The sequence below is a fragment of the Eubalaena glacialis genome, chromosome 7, assembly GCF_028564815.1.
Source record: "Eubalaena glacialis isolate mEubGla1 chromosome 7, mEubGla1.1.hap2.+ XY, whole genome shotgun sequence".
Taxonomy (NCBI): Eukaryota; Metazoa; Chordata; class Mammalia; order Artiodactyla; family Balaenidae; genus Eubalaena; species Eubalaena glacialis.
This window is the reverse complement of record NC_083722.1, coordinates 71,349,980-71,369,657: the sequence shown is the minus strand read 5'-3', so window position 1 is coordinate 71,369,657 and position 19,678 is coordinate 71,349,980. Positions and strand designations below refer to the sequence as shown.

The 19,678-nt window shown below is 44.9% G+C and overlaps 1 protein-coding gene across 1 annotated transcript; it reads left to right on the top strand.

Annotated features, from left to right (window-relative positions):
• The first annotated feature begins 10,097 nt into the window (after positions 1-10,097).
• CCR1 (C-C motif chemokine receptor 1) lies at positions 10,098-11,165 on the top strand. Its single transcript, XM_061195313.1, has one exon. The coding sequence runs from the start codon at positions 10,098-10,100 to the stop codon at positions 11,163-11,165; it is 1,068 nt and encodes a 355-aa protein (XP_061051296.1).
• The last annotated feature ends 8,513 nt before the right edge of the window (positions 11,166-19,678 follow it).

Here is a 19,678-nt window from a genome sequence, read left to right as displayed (position 1 = left end):
TGAGATGATCATATGGTTTTTATTCTTCAATTTGTTAATCTGGTGTATCACAATGATTGATTTGCGTATATTGAAGAATCCTTGCATCTCTGGGATAAATCCCACTTGATCATGGTGTGTGATCCTTTTAATGTGTTGTTGGATTCTGTTTGCTAGTATTTTGTTGAGGATTTTTGCATCTGTATCCATCAGTGATATTGGTCTGTAATTTTCTTTTTTTGTAGTGTCTTTGTCTGGTTTTGGTATCAAGGTGATGGTGGCCTCATAGAATGAGTTTGGGACTGTTCCTTCCTCTGCAATTTTTTGGAAGAGTTTGAGAAGGATGGGTGTTAGCTCTTCTCTAAATGTTTGATAGAATTCACCTGTGAAGCCATCTGGTCCTGGACTTTTGTTTGTTGGAAGATTTTTAATCACAGTTTCAATTTCATTACTTGTGATTGGTCTGTTCATATTTTCTATTTCTTCCTGGTTCAGTCTTGGAAGGTTATACCTTTCTAAGAATTTGTCCATTTCTTCGAGGTTGTGCATTTTATTGGCGTAGAGTTGCTTGTAGTAGTCTCTTAGGATGCTTTGTACTTCTGCGATGTCTGTTGTAAGTTCTCCTTTTTCATTTCTAATTTTATTGATTTGAGTCCTCTCCCTCTTTTTCTTGATGAGTCTGGCTAATGATTTATCAATTTTGTTTATCTTCTCAAAGAACCAGCTGTTAGTTTTATTGATCTTTGCTATTGTTTTCTTTGTTTCTATTTCATGTATTTCTGCTCTGATCTTTATGATTTCTTTCCTTTTGCTAACTTTGGGTTTTGTTTGTTCTTCTTTCTCTAGTTGCTTTAGGTGTAAGGTTAGATTGTTTATTTGGGATTTTTCTTGTTTCTTGAGGTAGGCTTGTATTGCTATAAACTTCCCTCTTAGAACTGCTTTTGCTGCATCCCATAGGTTTTGGATCGTCGTGTTTTCATTGTCATTTGTCTCTAGGTATTTTTTGATTTCCTCTTTGATTTCTTCAGTGATCTCTTGGTTATTTAGTAACGTATTGTTTAGCCTCCATGTGTTTTTGTATTTTACTTTTTTTTTCCTGTAATTGATTTCTAATCTCATAGCGTTGTGGTCAGAAAAGATGCTTGATATGATTTAAATTTTCTTAAATTTACTGAGGCTTTATTTGTGACCCAAGATGTGATCTATCCTGGAGAATGTTCTGTGCGCACTTGAGAAGAAAGTGTAATCTGCTGTTTTTGGATGAACTGTCCTATAAATATCAATTAAATCTATCTGGTCTATTGTGTCATTTAAAGCTTGTGTTTCCTTATTAATTTTCTGTTTTGATGATCTGTCCATTGGTGTAAGTGAGGTGTTAAAGTCCCCCACTATTACTGTGTTACTGTCGATTTCCTCTATTAGAGCTGTTAGCAGTTGACTTATGTATTGAAGTGCTCCTATGTTGGGTGCATGTATATTTATAATTGTTATATCTTCTTCTTGGATTGATCCCTTGATCATTACGTAGTGTCCTTCCTTGTCTCTTGTAACATTCTTTATTTGAAAGTCTGTTTTACCTGATATGAGTATTGCTACTCCAGCTTTCTTTTGATTTCCATGTGCATGGAATATCTTTTTCATCCCCTCACTTTCAGTCTGTATGTGTCCCTAGGTCTGAAGTGGGTCTTTTGTAGACAGCATATATATGGGTCTTGTTTTTGTATCCATTCAGCAAGCCTGTGTCTTTTGGTTGGAGCATTTAGTCCACTCACGTTTAAGGTAATTATCGATATGTATGTTCCTATGACCATTTTCTTAATTGTTTTGGGTTTGTTTTTGTAGGTCCTTTTCTTCTCTTGTGTTTCCCACTTAGAGAAGTTTCTTTAGCATTTGTTGTAGAGCTGGTTTGGTGGTGCTGAATTCTCTTAGCTTTTGCTTGTCTGTAAAGCTTTTGATTTCTCCATTGAATCTGAATGAGATCCTTGCCGGATAGAGTAATCTTGGTTGTAGGTTCTTCTCTTTCATCACTTTAAGTATATCATGCCACTCCCTTCTGGCTTGTAGCGTTTCTGCTGAGAAATCAGCTGTTTACCTTATGGGAGTTCCCTTGTATGTTATTTGTCGTTTTTCGCTTGCTGCTTTCAATAATTTTTCTTTGTCTTTAATTTTTGCCAGTTTGATTACTATGTGTCTCGGTGTGTTTGTCCTTGGGTTTATCCTGTATGGGACTCTCTGCGCTTCCTGGACTTGGGTGACTATTTCCTTTCCCATGTTAGGGAAGTTTTTGACTAATCTCTTCAAATATTTTCTCGGGTCCTTCTGTCTCTCTTCTCCTTCTGGGACCCCTATAATGCAAATGTTGTTGCGTTTAATGTTGTCCCAGAGGTCTCTTAGGCTCTCTTCATTTCTTTTCATTCTTTTTTCTTTATTCTGTTCCGCAGCAGTGAATTCCACCATTCTGTCTTCCAGTTCACTTATCCATTCTTCTGCCTCAGTTATTCTGCTATTGATTCCTTCTAGTGTAGTTTTCATTTCAGTTATTGTATTGTTTATCTCTGTTCTTTAATTCTTCTAGGTCTTTGTTAAACATTTCTTGCATCTTCTCGATCTTTGCCTCCGTTCTTTTTCCGAGGTCCTGGATCATGTTCACTGTCATTATTCTGAATTCTTTTTCTGGAAGGTTTCCTATCTCCACTTCATTAAGTTGTTTTTCTGGGGTTTTATCTTGTTCCTTCATCTGGTACATAACCCTCTGCCTTTTCATCTTGTCTGTTTTTCTGTGAATGTGGTTTTTGTTCCACAGGCTGCAGGATTGTAGTTCATCTTGTTTCTGCTGTCTGCTCTCTGGTGGATGAGGCTATCTAAGAGGCTAGTGGAAGTTTCCTGATGGGAGGGACTGGTGGTGGGTAGAGCTGGGTGTTGCTCTGGTGGGCAGAGCTCAGTAAAACTTTAATCAGCTTGTCTGCTGTTGGGTGGGGCTGGGTTCCTTCACTGTTGGTTGTTTGTCCTGAGGTGACACAACACTGGAGCCTACCCGGGCTCTTTGGTGGGGCTAATGGCAGACTCTGGGAGGGCTCACGCCAAGGAGTACTTCCCAGAACTTCTGCTGCCAGTGTCCTTGTCCCTTGTTGAGCCACAGCTGCCCCCCGCCTCTGCAGGAGACCCTCCAACACTAGCAGGTAGGTCTGGTTCAGTCTCCTATGGGGTCACTGCTCCTTCCCCTGCGTCCCGATGTGCACACTAGTTTGTGTGTGCCCTCCAAGAGTGCAGTCTCTGTTTCCCCAAGTCCTGCTGAAGTCCTGCAGTCAAATCCCGTTAGCCTTCAAAGTCTGATTCTCTAGGAATTCCTCCTCCCGTTGCCAGACCCCCAGGTTGGGGAGCCTGACGTATGGCTCAGAATCTTCACTCCAGTGGGTGGACTTCTGTGATATAAGTGTTCTCCAGTTTGTGAGTCACCCACCCAGCAGTTATGGGATTTGATTTGATTGTGATAACACCCCTCCTACCGGCTCATTGCGGCTTCTCCTTTGTCTTTGCGTGTGGGGTGTCTATTTTGGTGAGTTCCAGTGTCTTCCTGTCGATGATTGCTCAGCAGTTAGTTGTGATTCTGGTGTTCTCGAAAGAGGGAGTGAGAGCATGTTCTTCTACTCCACCATCTTGAACCAATCTCCGTGTGTGTGTATGTTTGCATTAAGAAGTTTGCCTCTCACCCTCGAAAGGCCATAGGTGCCCTGGGTGTGGGTGTCAGGAAGAGGAAACAGAATGGGCCACTGAGCAGCCTCTTGTTTTGGCCTCTAGCTGAAAGCAAAAGAAGTCTTCCCAGGTCACATCAGGTCCAGCCAAGCTCTCCTAGAGAGAGATCATATAAAACTTTGAGCCAAAGGCCTGGCAGAAATCCAGATCCATGGTTCCCAAACATTTATGTGGAGGGTGTGTTAAAACACAGAATTTCTGATTCAGTGGGTCCAGGATGGGAGCGCAGAATTTGCATCACTAGCAGGTTCTCGGAGGTGCTGATGCTGTTGGGCCAGGGTCCTCACCTTGAGAACCTCTGCTCTGGAGGGCTCCCTCACCCCCTCCCACTACCCAGGTGCACCCTTCCTTGGCCCTGGGTACTTCCCAGGCCTTACTGTAGTGACTTGCTTAATTGTCTTTGATCTCTCGAAGAATGGCATCTGCCTCCCTTGGTCACCGCTATATCTGTAGCACCTAACACAGTGCCTGGCACATCGTGGGTACTCTATCAGTATTTGTTAAATGAACAAGTATATTTGCCCACATGTCCTCTCTGTGGCATGGGTCCTACAGAAGCCTAGCACAGAGCTGAAAGGCCAGTCAAGGACTGACCACGTCTCTTTCCTTAGACTTGACCACGGAAGAGGCGGGCCTCGCAAACCTGTGTTGTCTGGAAACTCATCTGGCAGCAAAGTACTACAAATAGGCAGATGCAGACCTCCCATTGACTACCATTGGGGGCAGGGCTGAGAGATGATCAATTCAGCAGAGTCCTGTAGTGGGGCAGGGGCTGGGTGTTTAGCTGTGCTAACACTAGCTGGCACGCATCGGAATTTCCTGGGCACCATTCAGTGTCCCTGGCCACACATCTCAACATGCACCTCTACACACTGTAGGCTGTTCCTGAAAATACGAGGCTCCCTGCTTGTGGAGCAAGCTTGACCAACATGCAGGCAGACTGGAATTCAGAATACCCCAAGAAGCAGCCCTCAGCCAGCAGTGAGTGGGTAGAGATTTGATGGACACATGCTCAGTTTCCTCACCCCTCTGGCCGCCCCAAAATTGGGATGACTCTGAGGGGTGTCCTAAGTTCCCCAGTAGGACCAAGCTCCTGGCTCACAGCGGCACTGGCTCTATGACACCCTCTTCATCGGCTCCTTCCTTTCCCCGTCCCACTTTCTCCTCCCCTGCAGTGTTTCCTGGGATCCCCTGCAGACACATTACTGGAATCTGCATCAGGGTTCGAACCTGAGAGATTCTAAAGTAAGACAGGCATTTTTAATGTCTTGAGCAGCACACCGAATCATGCATTCAGGTGTGTGTGTGTGTGTGTGTGTGTGTGTGTGTCTTCATTTAATCCTCTCTATGAAGTAAGTATTATTAGCTTTGTTTTACAGAAGAGAAAAGAGACACTCAAGAGAATAAATAAATAACGCGCCCAAAGTCAGTAAAAGGTGGACCTGGGATATGAATGCAGGACTGTCTGATATGTGAGGCCCATCACTGGTGCTCCCCTCACGCCCTGGTTTTTGCATCAGGCGGCAGGTTCCAGGCTCACCCATAGCTGTCTGTCAGTCTAGTTACTTTCTGCCTCCTGCTTCCTCCATCTCTCGAAGATGGGCTGCCGAAGAAGGAAGACCCAACCCCAGAAGACTCATGGAATATTGTACTGAAGGGCCCACTGTCACCTCGTCTGAAGTCTTCATTTTACAGATGAGGGAACTGAGCCTTGAGGGACAAGTGACATTTTCAAAACACATTCACATTTGTGATTTCTGAAATGGGCATTTTTGCAGCAATCCTGTGGGGAAGGTTCGAGCACCCCCATTTTACAGAGAAGGAAATGGAAACCCAGAGGGGCACAAGCACAGTGGCAGCAGGAGTTGGTAACTGTGGGGAGAATCCTAATAAACCTCATCCATCAGCCATTTTTCCTGGTGCCAGGCACTCTGTGACACTTTTCATGTACAAGCTGACCTCATGCATCCTCCCCTGAGCATAAGTATTCAGTGTTCTTCTTTGATGGTGTGGTATCCAGGGCTTCAAAAGACATAGTGATCCGTCCACGTCTCAAGCAGAGAGCTTGGGCCACTGTGTAAACCAGGAACCCAGCATCAGAAAGGGACAGCCGAAACCCAACCAGCAGACCTGTATTCACTCCAGGCTGGAGGCTCCTCATGGTAAAACCGCTCTGTGGGGCTTGTGGGGCAGAGACTAGGGAGCAGTCACTGGCACAGGCACGTAAGGGTGCCAAAGAGAAGCGGCCTCCTGCCTCTCTCAGGCTGAATGAGCCAGATCGTTTTGAGGACCAGGACCCAGGGTTCCTGTTTAAATCCTTCTATTGCAACCTTAAAAAAAAAAAAGACTGCTAAGTGAGGGCAGGAACTCTGTGCCCTGCCCCCGCACCATACAGATTCCCAGCCTTCTGTTGCTTCACAAGTTCTGGGAACACCTCATTGCCACCCACATCACCCTGCTCAGCTCCACCCAATCCCCTTAAGGCAGAGAGCCCAAAGGAGAAGTGAAGCTGAGTGAGCAGAAAAATACCTCAGAGTGCATTTGGCCTTCAGGAACTGGCCACCAGTGGGTGTTGTGGCCGTTCATGGACACCCGATGGTACAAGAAGAAGAACGTTGTCCCCTTCTTGTTGTTCTGGAAGACTGAGACCCCAAGTTCTATCTCCATCATCACACAGGAAGCTGAGAACTTCTGACTCAGTCAGGACCTTGACCTTGAATTCGTAAAGACTCTAAAAGCTCCAGAAACAAACGCTTTGTGGACACAATCCCCTGAAACCAGTGTAAGTGGCACTTGTCTTTTCTGTTCATCAGTCACCGTTGAGGGCAGTGTTGTTTGCATGTGGCCAGGTTGGACTGTAGTCCTTCTCCCGTTGCAGGAGATGACTTGTTTACCTGGCTGTCTCCTCAAAGGTGGGGAATTCTTCGAAGGCCAGGCAAATGTCTAAGTAACCCACCTATGCACCTGTAAGGCAGTGAATTGTATAGCAATACTGAGGATGGAAGGATTTATAAGACTGGGTGCTCAGATGTAAAATAAGCTGTTCTTTTTGTTTTGGGGGGGTTTTTGTTTTTGCTAAAAACAGGATGCTTTCTTGTATGATTGGTTGCTGGTGACTAATTAAGAAAGTCAGCCCAGTATTAAGGGACAGGAGGCACTTTCTCTGGAAAGCTATTCAAGACACTGACAGTTGCCAAATTTCCCCACATAAACAAAACCCAAACGTTGGGTAAGAAGAAATTGTAGCAAAAGGGAAGTATTAATTAGAAAAACTTTGCAGATGCAAGGACGATTTGATACTGAGACAATTTCTTAAGAAGACTAAACCCAAGGATCCTCAAGATCAGGACTGTGGGATGTCTTTGGAGGAGGTAGGATTTCACCTACGGGAAGGCAGGGAGCTGGCCAGGTGACCTCCTGGGAGGCATCCATTCTGTTCTAACAAAGAGGCAGGTGAGAATTTGGTTCTGAAAATACAGGGACATGGGGGCTACTTGGAGGTATTTACTTCAACCTTTCCTCCTTTAAATCTGGAGGGTCCCAGATTTTCAGAATTAGAAATTCCCAGAAGTTTGCATAGCCTGCCCCCAGACTGTGTGCCACTCACTGACCCTTTAGCTGGCTCACAGGACAACTCTAGGCTATTCAGACTGCAGGGCGTTGATGTGCTGGTAAATGTTTAATAGCTGACTCTCCTGAAAAAGTGCCCTGATATCTAGTGTTTCCTGATTTCCATGTGTAAATATTCCCATTCTGGTTGACTCCAAGCTACCAACCTGCTGAATGCAGAGTTGGGAAGAGGTACACACTGCTGGCTCTTATGAATTAGTGTAAGGCACCTCCTGCACGCCACCAGGCCAGGGTGTCTTCTACCATCACAGACTGCCTTTTGTCTTTTCAGAGACTTCCCCAACTCCGAGATTAAAGGATGCTGGCACTGGAAAGTTCCAGGCTCCAGGGCTGCAGCTGAGCACTAGTGCAGTGACCTGGGGCAGACTTTTGTAGCAGACTGCAGCAGGGCTGGCACATGGCATGGCAACATGCTCCTTTGGTCTCTCCTCCAAGGCCTTACCGCAGCCCATGTCCCTTTAGGAGCAACATACTCTGGAGCTGTTGCCTGGTGCCTGACAAGTTGGGGGAATAGTGAATGGAGTTGGAGGTGGGGAGTAGTACGAAGGTGACTCTCTGTTCAAATGGCACCTGGCAGTGCTGACTCAGTTTGCCTTCACCTTTGCCAAAATTCCCCAGAAACTGGGCTCACGGGCTCAGCCTTGCACCCCTTGCTCACCGTGCTGCCTGCTGCTAACACTGTAAACCTGGCCGCCCGCCCACCCACAAGTGCTGACTGCCAAGCGGAGCTGTCAGCACTGGCAGTGGCAGCAAAAATCAGAAGTTGCCAACACAGCTTGTTTAGTGACTGGCAGCTTAGGTTTCTCCAGAAAGAGGCTTGACTGGGATATGCAAGTTTGGAGACGGTGGAGTGAGCCATAGGGATGGATTTGATGGGAAATGACAGTCCCCCAGCGAGGGTGCCCAACAACCCCCCCCCCAGCCCCATGTGCCTTAATCTCCGAATGCCACTGCAGAAATGTGAATTTTGTGAGCAGGAAACATTCATTAAGCACTGTAGAAGGAAGAGCACTGGAGACTCCAGCGTCAAGATGGGAATTATGATGTAGGTTCCACTCACTTTACTGATTGGTGTTTAGGTCAAATCAATTTAGATTGATGGCCACATTTTGGAAATTTCAAAGTGTAGCGCAGATGGAAGGGACTGTCAGTGTCCATCACTGTCAAGCAGGATTCATCTTCCAGATTAACTACAGAGAGACCTGGTAGGGAGTGGGGTGCATTGGCCAGAATAGGATTGAAGCCTGGGACATTCCTCGTGGTGCCGGGCCTCAGAACGGGACCCCTTCAGGGAAGGAGGTCCCCTAATATTTACTGAGGGCACGATAAAATTGCCAGGGGATGGCTCAGACATTCCCTTAGAGTAGCCCTGCAAGGTAAGGCTTACTTTCCCACATTACAGATGAGGAACGGAGGCTCAGAGAGGTAGGTTAACTTATCCGAGGTCACAGAGCCGGTAGGTTACACCAAAGCCTGTGCTCCCTTTGTGGAGGCGTCTTCAATAAGTGATTGGAAAGGAGTGCTAAAAACAGGGTCTGGGGAAGTTCTACAAAGGCAAGCTATCTAGTGGTTTTTTGTTTGTTTTGTTTTGAGGCAACCCTGGTTAAAAATATCTAAAAACTTATTTTGGGAGAATTCCAGCCTCTTTCTGGTCGCTGTGTGACACTTCCTGGCTTGAGGCTGTTCTGAGCCTTTCTTCCCCCTAAGCCCCCTCTTCTCCATACCATGTCACCCCACTCCTCCTAGCCTGTGCTTTCCTTGAATCCTCCTCACGGCTGTCACTGGAGGTCTACAATGTTACCTGGGTAACCTCAGAAGACCGTGTGACGTGGGCCAGGCTGGGCCCACTCTGGTGCCCTCAGTGTCCTCATCTGCTGAGGGATGGGTTGACCTTCTAGGATTTCACTATGGCTGCACTATTGGTGTTTGGTGTAGGGTAATTTTTTACATTACAGGACATCCTTAGCCCTGCCTACCAAATGACAGTAGTGTACCCCAGTCTTTGTGACGACCAAAAAAAAAAAAAAAGTACACATTTTCATGTGCCCCCAGGACACTGTATCACCCCTGGCTGAGAATCTTTTTAGGCCCAAAAGCCATAAAGATCCGTTTGTAAGTTTTTGACTCTCAGCCTTGACTATTTTCCTTCCCAGCATCCCTCTGGGGACACCATGGTACAGAGTCAATGCTTGTGATTGGGGGCAGGAGAGCCAGGTGGTTTCAGGAATGGGCCTGAGAGTGGTACCCACCTGTGTTTGAGCTCCAGCTCTTGTTCTCACCACCTTTGTGTCCTAACTACTCCCAGTTTGTGTGTCATCACCTCTAAAATGGGGAACGATAATGGTACCCCCTCAAAGGTTGTTTAACACTAAGTCCAGGGCCCAGTCCATCGGAAGCACTGGGGAAGCATTGGTCATGAATAGTGTGGTGAGGCCTCCCTTTGTCTGCGCTCTCCATCCACCGGACTTTTCCTTCACAACACCCATTGCCAAAGCAATGAGTGATGTGTATACGCCTTGTTTATTAATGTGTTAGACTACCAGTTGCATGAGGGCGGAGAGGACCTGGGTCTCCCTTGCTCAGCAGGGCATGATACACAGTAGGCACTCGGTAAACAGTTGCCAAGTGGTTAAAGACATATAATCACTGCCTTGTTCTTGTTATCCAGAGCCCACTGCCTTTAATAGCAAAGTAAACACAGAAAACATTTCCCTTGACCCGTGGGAGAAGCCAGGATGGAAACTTCCACCGCCCCGAAGGACTATGACATGACCACAGAATACGACTATGGGGACACAACCCCGTGCCAGAAGGTACAGGAGAGGGCCTTTGGGGCCCAGCTGCTGCCCCCCTTGTACTCAGTGGTATTTGTCATTGGCCTGATAGGCAACATCCTAGTGGTCCTGGTCCTCATGCAATACAAGAGGCTCAAAAGCATGACCAGCATCTACCTCCTCAACCTGGCCATGTCTGACCTGATCTTCCTCTTCACGCTGCCCTTCTGGATTGACTACAAGCTGAAGGATGACTGGGTTTTTGGTGATCACATGTGTAAGTTGCTCTCTGGGCTCTATTTCATGGGCTTGTACAGCGAGATCTTCTTCATCGTCCTGCTGACCATTGACAGGTACCTGGCCATTGTCCATGCTGTGTTTGCCCTGCGGGCTCGGACCGTCACCTTTGGTATCATCACCAGCATTGTCATCTGGGTCCTGGCCATCTTGGCTTCTGTCCCGGGCTTGTACTTTTCCAAGACCCAGTGGGAGTTCACTCACTACACCTGCAGTCTTCATTTTCCTCCTGAAAGCCTAAGAAAGTGGAAGCAGTTCCAGGCTCTGAAACTGAACATCGTGGGGCTGGTGTTGCCTCTGTTGGTCATGGTCGTCTGCTACACGGGGATTATAAAGATTCTGCTCAGACGACCAAATGAGAAGAAGTCCAAAGCTGTGCGTCTGATTTTTGTCATCATGATCATCTTCTTTCTCTTTTGGACCCCGTACAATCTGACTGTGTTTGTTTCTGCTTTCCAAGACTCCCTGTTCACCCATGAGTGTGAGCAGAGCAGACAGTTGGACCTGGCCATACAAGTGACGGAGGTGATCGCCTACACACACTGTTGCATCAACCCCGTGATCTACGTCTTTGTCGGTGAAAGGTTCCGCAAGTATCTACGGCAGTTGTTCCATCAGCTGGTGGCCGTTCGCCTGGCTAAATGGCTCCCCTTCCTCTCCACGGAGAGGCTGGAGAGGGTCAGCTCCATGTCCCCCTCCACCGGGGAGCATGAACTCTCTGCTGGGTTCTGACTCAGGCCCCTGGAGGCTGACCCAGGACCCAACAAGAGTGACCTGCCTGGCATGCCGGCTGGGGAGGAGGCAGCTTGGGTGTCCTGGCCAGATTATGATGCCTGACGCAGATGGAATGGTAGCCACGTGGGATTGAGGGAGCTCCAGGTGCTCCAGACCAAATCACCTCTGGGGCTTGAGTTTTCTCTGTGAACTTCCCTTTGGTGGAAAGGAGATGAATAAATGAAACGGGACATTCCAGAAGACTGGGACAAAGGATGACCAAGAAGGGCTTGGTCCCAAACAGGAATTCAGATTTGTGAACATTAACATTTGTAAACCAAACCACTGAGCATCTGCCACCCTTGCCCCGTCACCAGTGAACTTGGAAATAGTGATTTCCACCACGGACTCCACTGTGAACCGAGAGCCAATCAGGAGCCGGCAGCTGCCTCCACCCACCCACCCCACTCCCACTGCAGGGTTTAGGCTCTTGGAAACCCTGAGGAACCTAGGACTCATGATGGAAGAACTTGACATCTAATGGGAAGTAGGATTGGGGAACTTCTTTTGGCAGTGGAACTAAGAAAGCCCTTGGATGGAATTTTTATATTCACTAAAATTGAACAATTCACGCAGTGGGCTGGACACAGACGAAATGTATAAAATGCTGTACTTCTTGAAATAGCCAGGGAGTGGAGGAAGTCATTACTTCCATTTAGCATCCCTTTCTTTCTGAATATTTTTCAGAATCTCCCTTCCCTGTAAGTTGAGAGATGTGGCAGTAAATTCTGACAGCTTTATTGCAGAAATTATTAACAGGCAAAAGGAGACCGGACTGATTTTCTTCCTCTGGTTCTCCATCCAGACCTTTTAGTTGTGTGGCTCAGAGTTCTGGCAGCCACCTTACACACATCAGCAGAACAGGGACCTGGTGTGCAAGCTGATGGGGTTTGAGGCTGGGAGGGTAACGTCTACCAGGAAGGGTGGGGACCCTGTCGAGGTAGGAAGTCGAGGAGCCCTTAACTCAAAGAAACTTCTTATTCACCCTAAAGGTCCTTAACACTTCAGCTCTCACCTGAAGTGCGATAGGACTTCCTATCCATTATGTCTTCTTCCGTTTTCCCTCAGACATACATTTCTTTTAAAATAATTTTCCCAGTAACAAAAATTGTTTTCTAGAAAAGCTTAAAAACACAAAGGGAAAAGAAAATATCAAAAGCATTCATAATCCCCCTACCCAAAGACAACCTACTGTACACTCTTTGATGTATTTTCTTTTAGTTTTTTTTTTCTCCTATGCATATCTATGTTCATGAGCAAGATGGACTTCAGCTGTATTTACTCTTCCACTGTTGTTGTTTTTAAGTAGCAGTATGTTGGGAACACTTTCCTAGGCAATAAATCATTTCAAAGCATTGGTTTTGGTGCCTGCACTGAACTCTACCAGAGGAATTCACCCTAATTTACTCCGCCTACTTCCCCGTGATTGCTTGTGCAAATCAATTCAGTCCGGCAACAGTGACTGAGGGACCTGCTTTGTTCAGAGTGAGCTCTTTGGGACCTGGGAGACATGGATGCAAGAGGGATGTCTGTTCTCACAGAGCTGTCAGTGCAGTGGACAGGTACAGGGATGCCATCTGAGCCCAGGCGGGACGGGTGGACCTGCACCAGAGCCCATGGTGCCAGGGCAGCAAAGCGGAAGAAGGACTCCCATCAGTCAAAAAGCACCGTAAGTGAATGGGTGTCCCACCTTACATCACAGTGACACCATTGAGCTGGCCTCTCATGGACACTAGAATTTTGTGCTCTTACCAAGTCACCCTCTCCTTCAGTCAGGGACCTACTGTGTTTTCCTGCTGTCCTTATGCAAAGAAGCTGGTGTCACGAAGGTTTAGGAAATTTTTGTCTGGGGAAGAAGAGGTCACGCTGCACTGGGTTTATGCTTCCACACAGGAAACGTGGACAAATACAGGCTTCAGGAGCAAGGCGGGTGTCAACTCTCCACTTGTAAACCTGCCAGGCCTCTCTGCGGTGTGAAGCGAAGAAGGCTTAATGGACTTAAGAAACATTTATTTGTCCACTACTTTGGTAAAATAACACTGCCTCAAAAAGTACTATTGGATCCACAGCAATATCATAATGAAGACTATTTCACAACATCCTCCAATTCAATTTTTGAAATAATACTTGTTTTTAAACTTGTTACAAAGGCAGTCTGTGTTCATTGTAGAAAACTGGAAACAGGCAAAAAGCCCAAAGAAGAAAATGGAAGCACCTGTAATTCCACTACCCAAATGCAACCTCTCTTAGCGTATTAGTGATTTAGTGTGTTACCTTCCAATGTTTTCTAAATGTGCGTGCGCGCACACGCACACACACACACACACACACATATCCAATCACACTTAACAGTTTTTTGTGTATCCTCAGTAAAGTTTGACACATAGCAAGCACTCAGTAAATGCTGGTTGAATGGATGATTCTCTGAACCTCCAGTTTCTTTATCTATAACATTAGGATAAGAGTAGTATATACTCCATGGGGCTGTTCTGAGGATTAAATGAAATAAAGAAAGAAAAGTGGGGCGATCTTTCTCCAGCTCCATCAGATAAGAGATCTGACTCCTCCTGCCAGGGCCCCTCCTTGGTCACTCAGGACGCCTCCAGCCCTTCCCAACTGCCTGCATACCATCACCTGCCCTCCCTGCCCCTGTGTGAACGGGCTCACACCCCACGTCCTTGTTATTGTTGTTCTTACTCTTTTCTCCTTTTCATCCTTTCCCTAAGATGGATGCATAGCACAAAGAACTTCCATCTCCCCCACTCCAAACTCCCCTACCGTCAGCTTTTTACCACATTTGCCTTAAATTCCTTATTATCTTTTTTCCTCCCTCTCTCAAAAGACGGACAAATAGGCACAAAGATACTTTCTTTTTTTTTTTTTCCAGAACCATTTGAGAGCAAGTTGCAAATAGGATGCCTCATCACCCCTTAGTACTTCAGGATGGTTTTATTTAGACAAGGATGCACTCCCACACAATCAAAACAGGAAACTAACACAGACACAATATGACCGTGTAATTCACAGCCCTCTTTCCAATTTTGCCCACTTTGCAAACAGTGTCCTTTGTAGTCCCAGGGTCCGGAACCACTTGTTTTACTTAGTCGCCATGGCTTTCTAGTTTCCTTCATTCAGGAACAATTCTTCAGGCCTTTTGTGACTTCATTATTTTTTATTATAACACTTAAGTAACCTGGCAGGTGGTTCCTTGTTTGGGGTTTACTGATGTTTTCCTGATGATTAGATTCAGGTTATTCAGCTAGGGCAGGAAAATCACAGAAGTGATGCTGTGTTCTTCTCAATATCAGGAGACACGTGGTGCCAACTTGCCTCATGACTAAAGACGTTAAACTTTATCACTTGTTTTAGAAGGTGTCTACCAAGTTTCCCCACCGTAAAGAATTTTGTACGTATTAATTAATAAGTGACTATTATTAGTTGGCATTCTACTGTAAAGTAAATCTTTTCTCTTCCACTTACATATTATTCATTTGTTTATTTATGTCACCATGACCTCCTGGGTTCCTTTTTCATCCAGTTGAATACAGTCTAATATTGTCTTTATTTTGATGCACAGATTGTCCCAGATTTATCTGTGGGAGTCCCTTCAAGTTGGATCCTATGTCCTTTTGCTATGACTTCCTATCCTTTTTTGAGCACTTTCGTACTTTTTGGCACATGAGGTTCCATGTTCTGCACAGAAAAAAAAAACTATCAGTAAAATGAAAAGGCAACCTATGGAATGGGAGAAAATATTTGCAAACCACAAATCCCATAATGGGTTTATATCCAAAATATACAAGAAACTCATTCAACTCAATAGCAAAAAAAAAAAACAACCCAATTTAAAAATGGGTGAAGGACCTAAATAGACATTTTTTTCAAAGAAGACATACAAATCTCCAACAACATGAAAAAGTGCTCAACATAACTAATCATCCAAGAAATGCAAGTCAGAACTACAGTGAGATATCACCTCACATCTGTTAGGATGTCTGTTATCAAAAAGACAAGAGATTACAAGTGTTGGTGAGGATGTAGAGAAAAGGGGACCCTTGTGCACTGTTGGTGGGAATGTAAATTGGTGCAGCCACTGTGGAGAACAGTATGGAGGTTCCTCAAGAAATTAAAAATAGAGCTACCATATGACCCAGCAATCCCACTTCTGGGTATGCAATATATCCAAATGAAACGAAGTCATTATCTCAAAGAGATAAATGTTCTCCCATGTTCATTGCAGCATTACTCACAATAACCAAGGTATGGAAACAGCCTAAGTGTCTGTTGACAGATGAATGGGAAAAATTGAATGACCAAAAGCAGAAATCCCATTCTAAGGTTTTTAAAAAAATTTTTTTAAACATTTATTTATTTATTTATTTATTTATTTATTTATTTATTTATTTATTTATTTATTTATTTATTTATTTATTTTTCAGGCTGAGTTGGGTCTTTGTTGCTCTGCACAGGCTCTCTCTAGTTGCAGCAAGCGGGGGTTACTCTTCATTGCAGTGCGCAGGCTTCTCATTGTGGTGGCTTCTCTTGTTGCGGAGCACAGGCTCTAGGCACGTGGGCTTCAGTAGTTGCTGCAGACGGGTTCAGTAGTTGCAGCACTCAGGCCCTAGAGCGTGCGGGCTTCAGTAGTTGTGGCGCACGGGCTTAGTTGCTCTGCGGCATGTGGGATCTTCCGGACCAGGGCTCGAACCTGTGTCCCCTGCATTGGCAGGCAGATTCTTAACCACTTAACCACTGCACCACTAGGGAAGTCCCCATTCTAAGGTTTTTAATGAATATCATTTTCTTTTTTTGTTCCCCCATTTTTATTGTGGTAAAATACACATAAAATGTACCATCTTAACCATAAAGTTACAGTTCAGTGGTATTAAGTGCATTCATCATGTTGTGTAACCATCACCACCATCCATCTCCAGAACTCTTCTCATCTTGTAAAACTGAAACTGCTTACCCATTAAACAATAACTTCCCATTCCTTCCTCCTCCCAGGTCCTCATTTTTGTGGAATCATACAATATATGTCTTTTTGTGACTGGCCCTTTCACTTATGTTCTCAAGGTTTATCCATGTTGTAGCATTTGTCAGATATTCCTTCTTTTTAAAGCTCCATAGTGTTCCATTGTATGGATATACAGCATTTCGCTTATCCATTCATTCATTGGTGGACACTTGAGTTGCTTCCATGTTTTAGCTAATGTGAATAATGCTGCTGTGAACATCAACGTACAGATATCTCTTCAAGACCCTGCTTTCAGTTCTTTAGGGTATACACCCAGAAGTGCAAATGCTGGATCATAGTGTAATTCTATTTCATTTTCTTTTTATGTGTTCAAAATATTTATTGTTTTGTGTAGTATTTTTAATTTAGGTAAATGGTATCTGTTCCCTACTTTTCAACATAGCACTTGGTTTGCATGCCCATCCATGTTGCTATGTAGAACATCCAATCCATATCTTTTCCCTGCTGCACAGTACTGCACAGAGTATATCTTCCATGTTTTACTTGTCTGCTCTCCCAGGGATGGACACTAGGATTTCTTCCAACTCTCTGCTCTTACAGATAAAGCTGCAATAGTCTCATACAGAGTTGGCCTGAAAAAGGGCATGTAAGTGAGTTCAGTCTATATCGCCACTAACTACATGAAGGTTCCTTATAACCACTTGGTGTTATACTGCTTTCTAGAGTTGTTTCATTTTATATTTCTCTGAATACTGATGAGTTAGGACATCTGTTTACATACTTGGTAGGCTTTTGAGATTCTTCTTGAAATTACTTGTTCTTATCTTTGATCATTTTGTATTGGGTTTGCTGTCATTTCTTGTTGACTTGCAAAAGATCTTTGTATATTCTGGATTTTAATTTCTTTATGCTTTAGACATTGCAAATGGCTTCTATCATAGTTTCAGCTGTATATTATCAATACTTTACGTATAGTTTCCTTTGTTGAATAGAAATCCTTCACCTTGGTGTAATGAAACTCATCAAGTTTTGTCTTTTGGTATATGCTCTTTAAATTGTAGTTTAAAGGTTCCTTTCCAACCTGGAGGTACCGGTGTTTTCCCGGTTTGTCCTGTATTTTCTTCTCTTGGCATAAGAGTACTCCATCTCTTATTGAGGCCTTTAATCATGTGTGTGACTAAGGCAAATCACTTCACATCTCAGAAAGAGAAGGTACCCAAAAGTTTAATGAGATTTTTTTATGTATCATTCAGGGTTTCATCAGAGAAATGACATGAGATAAGGCCATGGTTCCCAAACTGTGGACTGAGACACCCCAGGGGCTTCAGTGAATTCACAAGAGTGCTGTGGAATATTTCCAATTTTCAAGGGCTATAAATTGATACCTGACATTTCTTGGACACCACAGGAACTACTAGTTTGAGATAGTTTACAGTTTCAATATTAGATTGTAGTACATGCCTTTCAAAGTTGTCGTATCTTTGCAGAGCTGGGTTTTCAGTGGTTTGAGATTAGCAATGAGGAACAGGAAATGAGGGTGGCAGTGTCCAATGGGATTCCAAGGTTTGAGAAGTTGGGCCACGCCCAACAGCTGTACATATCCCACTGGTACTATTTAAAAATATAAAATCAGGGGATTCCCTGGCGGTCCAGTGGTTAGGACGCTGTGCTCTCACTGCCAAGGGCCCAGGTTCAGTTCCTGGTCGGGGAACGAAGATCCCACAAGCCATGCAGCGCAGCCAAAAAAATATATTTTTCTTTTCAATTTATATGTATTTTCTTTTCAAACATAACTTCAGTTGTTTGGATCTAACCACTTAATGAGTAGAATTATTTGGTGTTTCTTTTGGCCCAGGGCACTGAGAAAAAAAAGGTATGAAGGCAATAAAGGCACCAAGAAGTGAGAAGCCTTGGGAACCTCTGGAATAAGGGATTTGTTTGGGAATTGGATTGTATGCCATTGTGGGAGCTGGTAGGTGAGTCTGTGCAGGCTGTCGCCTCCACATCTGATGCTGAGTCATCACTCTAGAGGAAGTCTCTATAGGCCAACCTAGAGATAACTGTAGGACCACTAGACCACATGAGGACAAACTATGCAGAGAATGACCTGCAGGGGAACCTGCACTTTTACCATATTGATGCATAGGTGGCCCAGGATGCAGGAGCAGTGAGACTTGCACTGGCTGTGGGTCCAGGCACTGCCCTACACCCGCAAGAGTAGCCTGTGAGCCAGCACACTGACCACTGTTTTCACCTTCGGAGCACAGCGTTGTAGCTTGCTTCACTCTTGCAGATCGCTCGCTAATGATCTCCTGCAGACGCTCACCTGGACCACTACAGGCAGGGGATTCTGGGAAATGTCCTTTCAGCATAACTCCAAGGATGCTGTACGAAGCACCACACCGGTGGTTTATTTTCTTCTGTACACTCTTTCAGAGCTCTCCAATATTTTATTTTATTTATTTTTTAATTTCATTTCATTTTATTTTGTAAAATATTTATTTATTTATTCGGTTGTGCCGGGTCTTAGTTGTGGCAGGCGGGCTCCTTAGTGGCGGCTCGCCGGCTCCTTAGTTGTGACATGCGAACTGTTAGTTGCGGCATGCATGTGGGATCTAGTTCCCTGACCAGGGATTGAACCCAGGCGGAACCTTATCCATTGCGCCACCAGGAAAGTCCCTCTCCAATATTTTAAATGAGCATATCATAAGAAAAACTGTTCTTTGTGAAAAGAAGGAAATGAAGAAGGAAAAGAGGGAAGGGAAGAGAGAAGGAGAGTAGGGAAAAAGATTGAGAAAAGAAAAGGATTCAGTGCTTCTTCCAAGAACATCCAGGATCAGCATTCCTGGATGAAGGTATGGTGTGAATAAGGACCCAGAAGCATGACACCCTCTGGGAAGTGTAAAACATTGGGTAAGACTTCCAGTGGGGGGTTGGGTGGGGAGTGCTGGGCTGGGGGCAGAGGGTGGAGCGGCCGGGAGATGGGCTAGAGCAGGAGCCATGAGAAAATACTGAGTTTGAGTTTTCTATTCAGGAGGGGACTCAGTGCATACATTAAGCACAGGTTTAAAACACAGGTATGTAAATGCCAGGAGACCCCGGAGAAGCACTTTAGCATTTCCCTGAGCCTTGCTTTTCATATTAATTGAAAAGGGTAGCTTAAATAGTGGTAGTTATAAAGACTTGGGGTAAAGCCTCGTGGGGTAGTGGCAATTGCTCAAAGCCCTTTTGTCCCCACACTGCTCAGTGACCAGTGTCCCCTGACCCTCTCATTGCTCACCCTCCACTGCCTCCCAGGCCTCTGCCCCTTCCCGCCTTGTAACAGTGTGGGTAGAGCTGTGTGGATTGCACAGAACTCCAAACGGGGATTTAATAACTACTATCTATGAAAAACATCTACCCCAGAGTGCCCCCTCATTTTATTTTCACTTCTTACAAGGTTTTCCTCAAAAGGAAGGTTTGGTACATTTTCTTTGAAACAGTGTCACACTCCAGT